At 39.8% G+C, this 15,816-nt stretch overlaps 1 protein-coding gene across 2 annotated transcripts; it reads right to left on the reverse strand.

Moving 5' to 3' along the window:
* On the reverse strand, positions 1–8,567 carry LOC102717245. 2 transcript variants are annotated; one of them, XM_040523475.1, is made up of 14 exons: positions 7,922–8,567; positions 6,867–7,005; positions 6,313–6,532; positions 6,131–6,231; positions 5,169–5,290; positions 4,997–5,088; positions 4,655–4,760; positions 4,235–4,389; positions 3,238–3,359; positions 2,952–3,082; positions 2,390–2,487; positions 1,886–2,121; positions 1,299–1,731; positions 1–556 (listed from the first exon to the last, which is right to left on the reverse strand). In XM_040523475.1, the coding sequence occupies exons 1-14, from the start codon at positions 8,429–8,431 to the stop codon at positions 502–504; spliced, it is 2,520 nt and encodes an 839-aa protein (XP_040379409.1). In that variant the 5' UTR covers positions 8,432–8,567; the 3' UTR covers positions 1–501. The 2 variants fall into 2 exon arrangements, with proteins under 2 accessions (XP_040379409.1, XP_040379408.1); XM_040523474.1 differs by having other exon boundaries at positions 1–575.
* Positions 8,568–15,816: the final 7,249 nt, after the last annotated feature.

Below are 15,816 nucleotides of genomic sequence, written 5' to 3' on the forward strand. Positions count from 1 at the left end.
CAGCAGAAAAAGAAATTGTCATAACCATCTTCGTTGATCTCGGTGTTAAATATTCACATTTTAATTGTCACTTGCCAATCGGTCAATCTATCTAACACAATTGTGTGAATATGTACATCATGTTAACTTGGCACAATATAAAAAATGGATATGAACAAGCAGGAATGGCTGCAGAGTAAAGAATTGAGAAACAAACCGCTACTAGCAAGGTGTAAGGCTGCACCAGATGATCATGTACATGCACAGGGCATTGCAAAGTAGATCGAAATAAGATAAGATATTGTTGCTTTGCTGTGTATGTAAGTCGTCAGATTTCATATGATCCATTCGTCCTGCCTTGGCAGTATAGCACTGTCAGTAAGCTCAGGATATGTCGTCACAGAGATCTCATGGAAACAGACATAACTGCTTTTTATAGAAATATGTCGGCAGTATGCGAAAAGTTCCTTCAGTCGTCAAACTGTCACAACTCTGTTGTCTGTCCTGGTCATACCAAGCGTTCTACCGGTGAATCAGAATTAGTGCAACTTGCTGACGTTTGCGCTTCCAGAATTCTCTGCATAGCATAGTGACACCTAAAATTTAAAAAGAATAGTCTGTTAAGAGTAGCTCTAGGTGGAGAAATGAATGCAAATGTAACGGCAACTGAGTGAGCATGCAACTTTCTTGAGCAGATAAAAGGGGTAGTTTGACAAAAGCCAACTAGCAAAGTTATACCGTCAATAGCTGCTGACAAAAATTGCTTGTAGTTGTAATCCGAGCACACTTCAATGGAGTCCTTTTTCAAAAAGTTAACTATTCCCTCCGTTCCATATTATAAGACTTTATAGTTTTGCCTAGATTCAACATATACATTAATACAAGGATGAATCTAGTCAAGTCCAGAAAGTCTTGGAACGGAGGAAGTATCTCAAATCAACATGACGCTAGAAGAAAAATCCACTGAGACCCTAAAAATGGAGCTCATATTCAGAGTGTTCATACTTCACATAAGATACCAACTAAATTATATTTCACATGACAAACATACAAGCATACTTGACTGAGACACATTAAACATAAGAACAAAACAGGGAGTAACTAAAAGTTCAATTCATTCTTCACGTGTTGTTCCGTTGTCATATGCTGGTCATCACCAACAAAAACCTCCAGATGGAAATGCTATATAGTTCAGACGAATTCTTAGCAGCATAGTCATGGAAGATCTTCTAGCAACAGTGCATTGGCTACTACATAAGGTACCTAAAATATGATGTATCATGTGCATTGCTTATAATTAAATATTGTTCAAAATTTACCTCCATGGTAGGTGATCCGTAAACATCGCAGGAGTAACAGCAAGATCCGTGAAGTTCTCTCTTTTTGCCAAAAAAGCTTTATACGGTGGTTCACTTCCCTGAAAGCTCCAGCATTTCCAAAGAGGAAAGAGGCTTCTTCTTTGCCGCACTATATGAATAACTAAGCCTGCAAGAAACATCTCAGGAGGCTCAACTGGTATATCCCTATAAGAAGTGTGATGCTGTTCTGAACCAGAATCAAGCCCGTGAAGGGAAATCGTCTGGACATCACAATCAGTATCTGGAATCCGAGAGCTCATATACTCGTCTATGGATGAATTAGACCCATTATAACCATTGAAGCCATTTTGTAAATTTAGGAGGTCTGGTTCAGAAGTACTAGTATAAGATGCATCCTGATGTGGAAACCGTCGATCAGTAGATACTGCCCTCCCTGTAATAGCGAAAATGGCATTCAGAAAGAAATTTGTTGAAGACTCAAATGAGATAGAAAAAACAAGGTTCTGAGCAATAATAGAAGATTGATTCAAGTCATCAGTTCTTGTATATTTGTTCAAAAGGAACAGAGGGTAAGCTAAAAGACTTTCCTTCAAATGTGTGCCTCGCTGTGGCCCTTTTACGACTATCAGTTTGGTCCTCCATTATGCCACCATCAGTACCACTATCATGATACTTGTTAACATGCAAAATTCTGCGAGCAAGTTTCTGAATCATTGCTGTATCAGCTGGAGAGTTATCTGAAAGAGCCCTTATTGCAGCAGCACGCAGCCTCAGGATTGAGTTGATTGAAAGTCGAGAAGAAAACTCATCATTGCACACGATGCTGAAAAGGAAGAGGAAAAATTAACTCAAAGAATTTAACAAATTGTTACTACTGTTTTATATCGTAACACTTTCTAGCCTTATCTAAATTCATCCATTGATGAATGTATATAATTTATATATATGTCTAGATTCATTGGCATCCATATGAATTTAGACAATGCTAGAAAGTCTTACATTGCGAAACGGAGGTAGTAAGAGAGTAGCAAACCAAGAATTGAAGGCCATTAACAAATGAATATTGTAATCGATTCTTAGCTTAGTCTTACGTTGTAACAAATTGCGAACAGGCTTCAGCTATTACAAAGTCCACACAAGGTAGTGGTCCGTATGCATATACATGCACGTCTGGGTATCTGCCAAAAAGCTGCGAGGGAACAAAGTTACACTATAGAGAACCATGGACACACTCCAAATAACAGTAACACAAATGAGGAATTATAGGCGGGGAACTAAACAAAGTCAAAAATACAAACACAAATCAACAACCATATGATGGCCTGGTCCAGATAAGCTCCACCAAGAAATTTTGACCTTTTGGGGAACACATGCACGCACGCTGTGTGTGTGTGTGTGTGTGTGTGTGTGTGTGTGTGTGTGTGTGTGTGTGTGTGTGTGTGAGATCACTCTGATGTTTCCATAGTCAGAGACAATCTTAATGTGAAAATCGTAGATGTAATGGGTACACTATAGTAACCCACTTTATAGCGGTGGAGAAGGATGTTGGTCGATAAGGAAATCAGAAAAGGAGAATAGCAAGCTGCAGAAGTAGTATGATTAATACCAACATGCTATGCTAAAGATAAAAGGTGAGGGTTCCGCCAGCATTACCATCATTCCAAGAACTGCAGCAACAGCACCCCCTAAAGAATGCCCAACAAGTCGAATTTTATATCCATGACATTCACTGCCTTCCCCCACCAGTGTAGGAAGAAATCCAACTGTTCTGGATGACAAATTATCTGAGTTGGCATTATGACAAGAACAAATTATCATCAGATTAATACTTGAATTGCCTCCATGCGAGGCACTAGTTTCCTAAAAACAAAGGGTAAATATTCTGTTGAAAATAGTCAAATGTTGCAATATAAGACAACAAACAGTACTAGACTAGCACCTCCTGTGCACTCATGGAGTTGCATGAAAAGCTCCCTAGCAGACTCTAGAATTCCACCATGTCCATAATGTGGAAATGTAGAAATAACTCTCTCCCTTGTAGTTGCAGGTAATTGTTCGCATCTGGAGAATAAGCAGTGTCAACAAAACATATTGAGGACGGTAAAAAGCACAATAAAATGGCAGCAAATATATAAGGTTGCTCCCTGAAACGGCCCACAATTTCTAAACTGGTACCACAAACTCATGCACCTATCAATTGTTATCCTTCTATCAGTTTTACTTCAAGATACTATACACTCATACACTGCACTACAGGTCTACAGTAAGTCAAATACCCTATTACTTCACAAACAAGTCAAGGATGTAAACAAAGTGGACTACCAAATTAAATGGAAAGTGAACAGCCAATTAAGAGGAGTAGATCAACTGGACAAACCTACATTCATCACTAAGATCAAATTATCTTATATAATTGGCAGTAACATAAAGCTTGGGCATACATGCTGTGGGCTTTGTCAAATGGTGATCTTCAGATGCATTTTCTTATGAGCCTTCAATAGAATTTTATGCCATTATAATCATATTTACCACAAACACCAATTGATTGACATAATAAACCCTCCAGTATACAAACATTTTTATTTGAGCGCTACAAAACAACTTGCATTGCATGGTGTTCTGTTGAGAAAACTGATCCGATGGAAAAAATTGACAAGTACAACGAAATGAGCAAATGAGAAGAATATATTCAAAAGAACAGGAGTATAAGTATCAGAATAATAATTATGAAATTTAAACACTAAAAAAATCTGTGATTGTTCATATTCTAGTCATGTGGATGCTAATCAGAGCCTAACAGGGCTGACTATTGGTATTTAGGTACCAGCAAATGGCTTGCAACAAGTAGTCAGTGTGGAACAAAAGGTTAATTTTGACCAGAAGAGTATAAAGATGTTAGATCGGAACATAAGAGATGAAAATTACAAGGGAATTACTTTACTAGTCCATCCAAATCCTCCATAGTAAATGCACATTCTCTGCATAATCCATCAGTTATGAGATCTTCTGGTGTTTCGGTTCCACGAACTGCTATAACAACTGTTTTTTTGTCATGCAGGACCACGACAAAGTAAGCAGCTTCCCTCTTGCTCTGCAGACATGAAAAGGTTCAAATAAGATCAATGCTTTTACTTAAAAACCACCGTGTTATGCTCTTTATCAAGCATGGCTGATTTTCATTTCCTCCCTTGAACTTTATGCATGTCAAATATTACGACAAAACCAATTGGGTTATGCTCCTTATCAGGTATGACTGGTTTTCGTTGTAATTTGAAATGCTAAGCATAATTGGCTGAAATAGTTTCATCATTGCAATTTTAGTTTATAAATTTCAGTTTTATCAAAAATCAAGTTACCTGGCAAACTCGACCTCGTAGAAGTGCTTTAGCTGGTATGTGAACAAATCTAAGGAAAGCTGCAGCATGCCCTCGCCACCAGTTGTCACCATCAAGTGCAGGGCGTCTGAATGAAGACCAATATGTGGTTGTTATATAAGGAAAGAACAGCATAAGATGTTCTACCTTATCTCAATGTAACAGTTGCTCCTATTCAGGAGGATCAAGTAAAATGGTAATCAAATTTTAGTTTACTTCACATTTTATCAAACAAAACTTCCAGCTGAACTAGCTAAAAAGAGGATCGCCAACCATACGGATGTTCGGAACACACAACCGAGTATAAGACAGTTCAGGAGATACCTTCTGCGCGACCATGGAGTTAAAACACCTTGTCTGTAAAGCCATGCACAGGGAAACAAAATAGGGTTTCTCCCAACATCAAGGAGAGGTCCCTGAAAGAATACCATGTCAAATACAATTATACAAGGCAGGCAGGTATTTTACTTGTTCCCAGTTAGACAGTGTCTCCAACCGTGTAACATGCTTCAGCAAAGGGGTGCAGAACAGCAGCTTCTTGCATAATATTACGAGGTGCCTCCGTAAGGTTATTTTGTAAATGAGGCAAATTCTCATTTTTCTGCAGTAGTGCAAGCCCTAGAACATGCACCATAAAATGGATCCTCAGTATGCTCTCAGTAACAATAACAATGGTCTACATAAAAAGTAATCATATTTGACGTTTGTACACTCATAACAGTCTAAATTATACAGATACATGGTTTGCCATAAAGTGACACGGCAATACAACCAGCATAGAGAATCTGGCCTTTTTAGTTAACCATGCATGGATAACAGTAAACACTTTAGAATAATCCAACCAGTACTAGTAGGCAACTACATAAACTAGAAAAGACAAAATGAGGGTGACTAAATAATTTAACTCTAAACGGGTCAGCACTTTAAACTCTGTACTCTTTGCAATATTGAAATCTCCGTGTTGTCTATCAAGTAAATTGCACAAAACACATTTATATCATATGAAGAACGTAACTTATACATATTCATTTAAACATCTGGAATCACAACATATGTATTACAGATTTTTGCAGTCAAAGGACTTTCATCTAGAATTCTAACAAACAGTAATACAACTTACTTTCCTCTAATTTTCTGTGCTAAATAGATTTCTTTCTAGATTTTGTACAGAAATTGTCTTTTTAGGAGATGGACAAGTTGCACAAATATGATTACAGATAGATGGTAACTAAAACAGAAGTACATGTTTAAGTTCTGAATGGTACAACTGAGCCTAGTAAAATTTACTCACTGTTTATTGAACGCCTAAACACCTAAATAGCTATGCATGTCTTTATGAAGGTCAGTGACGAAATTTTAGAATATGTTATTATGTGTGTTGGCATCAAATTTAAGTTTCAAAGTTCAAATAGGACACATAACATATTCGATATGAAAGAAGTGAAATTGAAAACTGACCTGCTAAAAGTTCCAAATGTCCTGTCCCAGAAGCACGATATGCAACCAAATCACCCAGAAGTCTTGCCACAGAGTAAACCTCATCCTCTTCCAATACGGTTCTACATCAGTATGTAAGACAACTAGCTCAAATAGGTAAAAAGAGTGTGATATTTCTCAGCATAAAAAGGACAGTGACTTACAGATACTTTGCACGCCCTAGGCAGCATAAAGCTTCTCGAATTCCATGATCAAACACTTCCCTGTAATGAGCTTTCCAAGCCATGTCATGTGTTGCATAGAATGATCGCCACCTTAATATATCAGAACCCGTGAAGCATTGGACAATGACCACAACCCAGGAAAGAATAAGAAACAAAGCAACTAATGCCCGTCTTGAGACTTGATCTGCTTCATCCTGTCCTAGATTGAGAGCAAGGCAAGCCAATTATTGAACAGGACTGATGGAGTAGGGAAAAATCATAAGCAAGTAGGCTGTGGATAAATACTAGTGCCATCAAAACCTATCATAATTAGTACTATATTAAGTAAAGGAGGAAGTTGCTGACCAAGGTACTCATCATGCCCTTGGTACTGTTTACCCAAAAAAATTTCAACCGGAATCTCTCAAGGATAGAAGGCTCCAGTAATGTTTGAGTATGTATAAATTTTACTTGGCACTGTAAATGTTCACCATTCGTAGCTAAAATGCATTACAGATATATGATATGATCTGATCATCTGACTCAAAACATACCAAAGAAACAGGAAGTGGCTCTTCTTTCATTTGAAAGATCTCTCACAATGACAAACATGAGATAAATCGCCCCAACCAATTGCATTGCACCCACTGCCATGCCGAATCTAGTCCACCACAACCAGCGTTTATACCTCACCTGTTCAGCAAAACAAAACAGAAATATCAATATGATGAATCAGTGCTCAACTCTACTCTTCTTAGATCTATTCTAGCTTATTTGGCAGAATTCAAATATCCCATCACTATCCATAAAAAGTATTCTAAGCCCCAACCCTCCCTCATTGATACATCTTGAAGGATATTATCCAGACTACAGATTTATGAGGCTATGCTAGAGAGTTGAGAACCATGAATCCATAATTCTCATTGATGCATCATCAACAATATTTTCCAGATCTGTGATGCTATTATCATGTGTTGTTTCTTGTAAAAAAAAGTATGATCACCTATATCAATGGAGTAAACACGATTACAAAGCAAGAATGTACTCAATTCGAACAATGCAGAATGCCAACAAGTGACAGGAAAATAATTCAAATACACATGTATGAAATTAGGTTCCAATTCTAAATCGTGGCCCTACCTTCATCGGCCTCTGTGATCTAATAAAAGGGTACAGGTCAAGCTCACAGAAACAGTGTAACACCAAGTCGCTTCACAGTAACAGCCATATGCATCAGATAAAGCTCCTAATAAGATGTATTGACAGTTCTTCTAAGCTTAATACACTGTATCTTAGCAACGTTGACAACTACCATCAGTAATTCGCATTTGCATCCAAGCTGCCTCAAAATTCTGATCAATGGTGAAACCAGGTCCACCAGTTCATACTGGTCGTGTATCAGATAACCACGAATTGTTTACCACTTCTAGACAAGCAAAGCAAAAATGTCCAGAATTGTTACCACTCCTAGACAAGCAAAACAAAATGCGTTTGTCCTTAAACCAACTGAAATCTAAGCTCAATTTATCGCAATGCCTCAAAGTTAAGCCGAGCAAACCACCCACCTAAAGTGGCCTAAGCTTAACCTGCAAGGAACTCGAGTTCTCACCCTGATATCGTGGCGCGCTACGGCATCAGCGGCGACGGACGCGGCGCCCTCGTCGAGGTGGAGCCTCGCGATGGCATCCGCTGTAGCGTGCTGCGCGCGCGCGGCGCCGATCATGGAGAGCACGCGGACCCCCGCCAGCGCGGGCGCGGCGGCGAGCGCGAGCCCCCCGCCGCACCCCGGCGGGAGGACGCCGTCGATGAGGTACAGCCCGAGCAGCAGCACGGCCACGTTGAGGCCCCCGACGAGGAACGAGACCACCCGCACCATCCCGACCCGGAACGAGGCGGCCCCACCCGCCGCCGCCGCCGCGGAGGCCACGGGGTCGCCAGCGGCGCCCGCCATGGCGGCGGCAGCGGGCCTCCGTCGGGCAGCAGGCGGCGGCGAGGAGGGCGCGCGGCGGCGCGGGAAGAGGAGGCGGCGAAGCGAAAGGAGGAGCGGGGGACGGGGGGCGAGGCTGCTGCTGGGCGGCCCGCGGGTGGCGAGGGTGGGGAGGAGGGGCTTTCTATGCATCCTTCGCCCCTGCCGCGGCGGCCATGGAAAGCGGGGGGTCGCGGCCTCGCGGGTGGTTGGAGGCGGGCACGGAAATAGACACGGGGGAGGAGGAAGGAAGAGGCTCTCTTCCCTCCTCCTCGGCTGGTTGGTTGGGTCGCGGATCGCTCGCGGTCGATGCGGCGCGGGCGCGGACGACTAGAGGAGTCAGAGCCGGAGTCGCCGCCTTCGCCCGCGGATTGTTCTGGTGGGAGCTGGAGGCTGGAGCTGCTGGCGGATGACTGGCAAGTGGTGTCTGGTTCAAATCTGCTCTTTCTTTTCTCCCTCTGCATGCGGTTGTCCTTTGGAATTCGCTCGTGTAGATCTGGGCTTTAATTTTCCATGGACCACGTGAGTACGTGACGTTCATTCGAAGCAATAGTCTGTTTTCTCCCTTTTGTTGTTCCGGATGCGTTTGCGTGATTTTGAAAGAGCTAGGGAGTTTCAACGCACAGGTGAATTTGATGGACACCAATAAACTCCAAGTTTACAATCATGTTTTTAAACAAAATCATATGTTATTAGCGAACGAAAATTTATTTATAAATAAAAATTATATATATGTGTTTCTTAGCTATTGAAAGTAACTACTGGAAAATAAAACAAAACTATGATGAAAAAAATCATAAAATCAACTTTAAATTTAAGGCTAAAAATTTAATTTTGGCTTATAAAAATAAACAGAAACGAAAAGATTAGAGTGCACCACGTTGAGTTATATTTATATGGGCAGTGTGCCCCCCTCTGGTGAAAAAAAGAAGAATAATAATGATATAGCTAAAGTTTGAAAAACACGGTGCTACAACACAATTTTAAAACATAACTAATATGGTATGGAATTATGCTACATCATGGCTAATGCATCTTCTTGTTAATTTTGCAAGTTAGGAATTTTATAGTTTCTCAGTTCTTCGAGAATACTTGGGTACTTAGCCAACATGCAAACTATTTAGCTCATTCATGATTTTTTATTTTCAAACCTTTTAAATAAATATTTTATTATTAATCTTTTTAGTTAAATTTTTTACTATTTAAACATTTTTTGCTATGTCATCCCTCGTGACATGGCATAAAGGGTTATCACATCAAGCTGGGTGGCAAGGTTGTCACACTACCACCAGTGGTGTGACAGGAAGCGTTACCACACCAAATGTGGTGGCGTAGTCAAAATATTCAGATGATAAAAATATTTGTTTTATAGGTTTAGTAATAAAATTATTTATTAAAATGTTAAAAAAAATAAAAAAAATCCCTCATTCATTCTCCTATCCAAACATGACACAGGACCGGCCCTGAAAGAAAAGAAAGATGCTCCACTATTTCTTGATTTGAAGTGGTTCAGATTTAGTCTCCTTTTTCTATATATTTGAGTCACCTTCGTCTGTCACTATAGATGTTATAATATGAGTTGTTATTATATTTATAACTACATTGTCTTCTTTATAATATTTTAAGTGCAATGTGTAATGCAGAAGCAGGGAAAATTACGTGTTAGTTTGGTCTGCCACCCTTCAAAAAATCTATAACACTTAATCTTTGTATATTTGCCACTTAAAAAACTCAGTTGTCCGTGATCGCTCTCCCCTCACGTGTATCATTCTTCCACCCTGAGAAATTTGGGGGGAAATTGCTCCCTCACAAAAAAAAAAGAAAAAAAACAAACCACTTCCTGCACGCACATTGCATTATGTTTACGAGAAAAACAAAACACATAAACATTCCTTTTCTATTCGATCGATTTATTAGGCATGTTTCATTTAGATCCATAAAATATTCAATACTATACTATGCTGTATACTATAACTAGTGCCGTATTGCAAAGCATAACTAACTTGCCAGTAGTATCGATCTGTCTCATGTTCACAGTCTCACATCAAATCGAATCATTTTTTAACCTACCCTTGCTGAACTTTAGTGTGCCAAAGTTTGAGCAAGATTTAGCACTATCAAATTTAGTACAACGTCAAACTAATCTGCACTGATGTATCGACACCCACTTCACCAACTAAACATTTTCTTGTGAAGTAAATTGATAAAAAAATAATTCTACCAAATATCAACCCCGTGTTTTCAACTTTTTCAGTGAGAGCAACTGAGCAAGGACCATGTTTTCCCACATGCTAGATACTCCCTCTAGTCATAAGAGAATGTCATTTTAGCCTTTCGTGATAAAAAGACATAACTCTAACCGCTTGATGCTTCCATATAAATTAAAAAAATACACAATATAGTATTATAAAATATGAAAAACGGATGTGTTGCTTTTATATGCCCAAACCTATACTTTAGACCACAGCTATTTTTAAAAAAGTCTATACTGACTGCACCAATTCTAAAACAATATACTACATCCGTTTTAAAATGTAAACACTTTCAGAATTTAAATTTTATACTATAATATAAACATTTATGTATTGGTTCTTATTATTTCAATCATTCCAATGATTTTAGAGCCAAACAAATGCTTAAAAAGGAATCTTTTAATATCTCCATATTAGTATATGCTAAACAAACTATAAATGCTTATATTTTTTTAAAAAAAGTAGTATTTTATGAATTGAGTTAATTAGTATGCCTTAAAGACACTTTCCAATGCGTTGATCATTGCTTATCCTCTCACCCACCAATATGGCATTCTTTATCTACTTTTACTTTCTCAAAATAAGTCATTTTACAGGTATTTAAATGGCCTAGATTGTAGCAAGCAAGTTGAACTCGTTTAAAGCCTATTCGGTTTGGAAGAAGTGAACGGTGGTTTCATGTGAAAATCATATAAAATTTATGTGATATGGAGGAGCCCTTAATTTAATTGGACTTATCTTCATTAATAAAAACACTGTTTGTAATTTTCTCTTTATGACCTGAATGAGGAAGTGAACACTGGTTGAAAAAAATTGTGAAGATAGAGTAATATGAGATATATCACTTCACAAGCATGTAAGACTTCTATAATCCGCAACAAAAAAGAACAAATATGATTTTGAGTATACGCATGCTGTTTAGATTTTAATTTGTTGTTTTTGTTACGGATTATAGAAGTCATATTTAACTTGCATGTTTGTGAAGTTGTATATTTAATATTAATCTATAGTCATTTTTAAATTTGTTTTTTTAACTGTTTAGATGGTATGCAATAAACGAGAGGATGTCCCTTTAAGATATATCACTTCACAAGTATGCATTTCAATGATCTTGACTTTATGATCTGCATATATAATTTGTTGTTTGGCTTGCCAAACGATCAACTCGTCAACCCTTGCACACAGGGGCGGTACTAGGCCTACGGTAGCTATGGCTGAAGCCCTAGGCCTAGGTCAATAATCCCTTTAAAATTATATAAAATTAGCATATAAATTTTAAAAATAGTTAGCATTACATTAGTTTAGTACTACTCTTTAAAATTTTCTGGTTTCGCCCTACTTGCACAGATTAAACTTCTAGACAGCTCTGTCCCTGCTTGACACGGCTTTGACGCCAATTCAAAGGAAAACACTTGTGGCTCGTCGCTCACCTTTCGCCAAAATTTCCTATCGAAACGAAATAGAAGGCCGGCCATGAGCCCATGACAAGTGCGTGTCGTCACGTCACGCTTCGAGGGTCTGAGCTAGACGCGCGCGTCGTACGTATCGTTGGCTGTCTCAGCGCTCGTGCTGCTGTGCGTGCAACTGCAGCTGCACTATCGAAGTCAAGTCACGCGAGTTGGCACACAGTGTGCTGCGTAAACACACAAGTGCACAAGCTAAACCAACGAGAGGGAGAGAGGCCGAAGCCGCAGAGAGACAACGTAAACTCACGACGATGACCACAGACCACCTACCCTGGTTTCGCGCTTGGCGAACTCCACCGTCGGCGCGCCGTCGGCGCCAGAGTCGACGACGGAGACCGCGGTCACCTCCTGCGCGCGCGCCGTGCCGACCATGGCCGCGACCCTCACCGCCGCGAGCGCGACCGCGGCCCCGACCGCGGCCTCCTCCTTCCGCCCGCAGTTCTCCGACGCGCCCGCCCACTCAGCCGCCACCCCGACTGCCGCGACGGCCACGTTCACGGCCGCCAGCGCCGCGGACATGCGCCTCAACCCGCGGACCCGGAACGGCAGCCGCATGGTGTGGCACGCGGCGCCGACGCCGCCGAGGTGAGGCCGGCGCCGTTTTGTTCTAGCTAGTGCACCGTGGCACGACGTTTTGTAACGCGCGCGCGGGGGTGGGAGACGTGTGTCAGCGAGCGGCAGCCAGTAGGACGGTTCTTTGCTTGGAGACGCCGAGGCAGAATAGAATATTATCACATTCGTGCGTGTGTACGTACGTTGCCCCTGCCAATAGGACGCCGCGTTTGCTTGATCCGAGGTGCATGCATGCGATGCATTTGCCAAACGTAAGACGGAGGTGTGGCAGTGTGTGCAGAGATGCGGCCCGAGAGGGGGGAGCTGGGGCGGGCTGACTGGATGGGTAATCGAGCAAGGCGGGTGGCTGACAGGTGGGTCGTTTGCACAGGTGAGCGCATCGACAGAGGCTAGAGCTTGGCGTCGGACGGTCGGACCGTCGGTGGTCGGTGGATGGAGGATTGGAGGGTCGATCTCGCGGGAAGTGAGGCATCTATTCGAGCGCAGTCTCTCCACAAAGGCTGGCTGCCTGGCTGGAAGCCTGGAAAGGAGGAAGCGTCTTTCGTACTCTGTTGGGGCCGAGACCGCGAGACGCTGACAGGCTAGCCCAGTGAAGGCCCAAGAATGTTCACAGATGGATGGGCCAGCCGGGTTGTCTATTCTATCTCAATGTACCCCCGCCTTTATTTATTTAGTAGCAAAAATGCCCGTGCATTGCATTAAAAATCTATTCAAGTGAATGTTTTTTGTGAAGTTTTTAAAGACAATATAAAACACAAACGATGTTGTTTTAAACAATTAAAAATATTTTATAAAAGAACATATTTTTTCTATTTTCAATAACTTGCTGGAACACATAGCCATTTAGCTAGTACTATATCAAATGAATAAAGCAACTGTGCAACTCTCAAATAACACACAATCAACATCTAAATCTTATGTAAGTTTAAAAACAAATATCATTATCTCCTTATATTATATAAAAAGAAAAGTTAATCAAATATTAACTCCGTGCAATACATAGCAAATTTTATCATCTTAGTTTAGTTAGAAAAATGTGTCACATATATTTTTAACAAAGTGAAATTACCTCAATGCTTTCACTGGTTGTGTTTCTTGTTCAATATTATCTGAAGAGATGCACATATTCTTTCGTGATTAAAAATATCCTATATCTGTGTATCATTGACATATCAAGAAATTCACTTATTTTACTAAATATGGTGTCTTTCTTAGAATCCTAAATATCTATTCCTATTCATTAGAGATTTACTTGATGTTATTATAGTGATTTGGCTGTTTGAGCAACAATAGTGGGCTATAGTGTTGATTGATATGATGATAAACCCAATTGGGGCGTGATGATGAACACACATTTCATTGTCTTGGTATCATCGTCAGCGTGCCAACGGCGTTTCATGTCGACTTGTCCTCCTACGCTAGCCGCACTGATGATATGGTTGAACTTTGATTTTAAGATATATAGCATATATTTATAGAAATTTATAATTAAAAAGTTTATATCTTTATGTTTACATAAAGTTTCTAATATGTATAAAATGTTTGCCTTGTTTCTAATTAGAAATATAATTTCTAACGCATATAAATTATATAATTGGTAAGATAATTATATATATATAATATCTAATTGAAAAATCTATATTTTATCTTGTACACAATTTTGTAATTAAAGATAGATCCGAGCCGTTGGATTAACCTGTATTATTCTAGATCGTAGGATTTCTATCTAACCGTTGAAATCAAATTACTAACCACTGAAATCAAATATGTTGACGACTCATGAGCAGTTGAGCTACGTTGGAACTTGGAAGAGCACTGATAAAAGAAAGATCTAGATTTCCAAATTAGGGAACGTGCCGGTGCCATTGGCTGGACGGCACTCAGCAGCAACACAAATGATTTTCTTGTGTGTGACACGTCGGTAGCTTGCGAATTTCTGCTTATGGATCTATTTAATCCAGTTGCGTCGCTTTCAAGTTCTCGTCAACCTAATTAAGAGCAAAACAGTTTGAAGTTCGGTTGTGCCATCATGATATATATACATTTAATCTTTGCGTTTCGTCGTAGAAAAGGGGATATACTATATAGCCGGCGTTGCTCTCTCTCTCTCTCTGTTTGATCTGCCTTTCGGATGGCACGGCAAGTGGCTTTCGTAAAGGATTCTTTCAGCTGAATTCGCAGTTTATTTATTCACGAGTATTATTTTCTTTCTTTCCATGCGTTTGCAAGGTTACGTGCGTGCTGATGCTGGTCTTCGTCAGCTCCTCAATCTCGTACCATTTTTTCCATTTTTTCCCCCTCGCGTGACCCTCCCTTCCTCGGTTCCTCCTCTGCAAAGTCCAAGCAATATTCGATCGATCTCGATCTGTCCTAAGCTTTCCTTTCATTTGCTTGGCTTAGAATTTAAGATTTGCATCTTTGATTGGAACCATGATTCCGTCTTACCAATCACATATCCTAGGACGATCGAGGACGGCGGCTCGGCGGCTCCATATGCTTAGGCTATAGGGGTGACTGTTTTTTTATAAAAAAAATAAAAATATATTTGTAAATAAAAATAACTTAGGAATAAAACTTTTTATATATGTATTCTTATCGATTTAAAAGTTTTCCAGTAACTTATAATAAAAAATGTTAAAATCAACTATAAATTTAAATTAAAGTTAAAAAGTTAAATTTTAGCTTATAAGTATAAATTGAAGCGAAAAGATAAAGATGTATGCATTCTGTCACATGGTCATGTGCATGAAACTTGTATGCTGCAAGAAACCATTATTTCTTACTTCCAACGCTATTAAATCCTTATATTTTTTAGAACATAATAAATCACTGTTCGCTTTAACTTTCTATTTAAACTGTAATCACCTAGCTGATTAGACTAAAGTTAACAAAAAAAAATCCCTGCTTATGTTTAGATCATCTTATACTTTAATAACATAGGGCTGTCATTTTTATAGTTTGTAATTATTTTGAAACATAGACGAGTAATCAAAATGTGAAAATGCAGGTGGGGAATGTAATTATTTTGAAACATAACCGACCTCTGAAAATCTGTCCTGAGCCTTGCTCTGTAGCTAATACGGCAATGTAACCGATCTCTGTACCGCACTCCCGTTTATTTCAGTTGCAATGCAGGTGGGAAACCCCTCCCCCCCCCCCCCCCCCGGGGGAAATTTCAAAAAAAAAAAGTGAAAATGAATAGTGTATGCGGTTATGCGGTCGGTTATTTAAAAATGTACCGGGTACT

This window comes from Oryza brachyantha, chromosome 4 (assembly GCF_000231095.2).
Source record: "Oryza brachyantha chromosome 4, ObraRS2, whole genome shotgun sequence".
Lineage (NCBI taxonomy): Eukaryota > Viridiplantae > Streptophyta > Magnoliopsida > Poales > Poaceae > Oryza > Oryza brachyantha.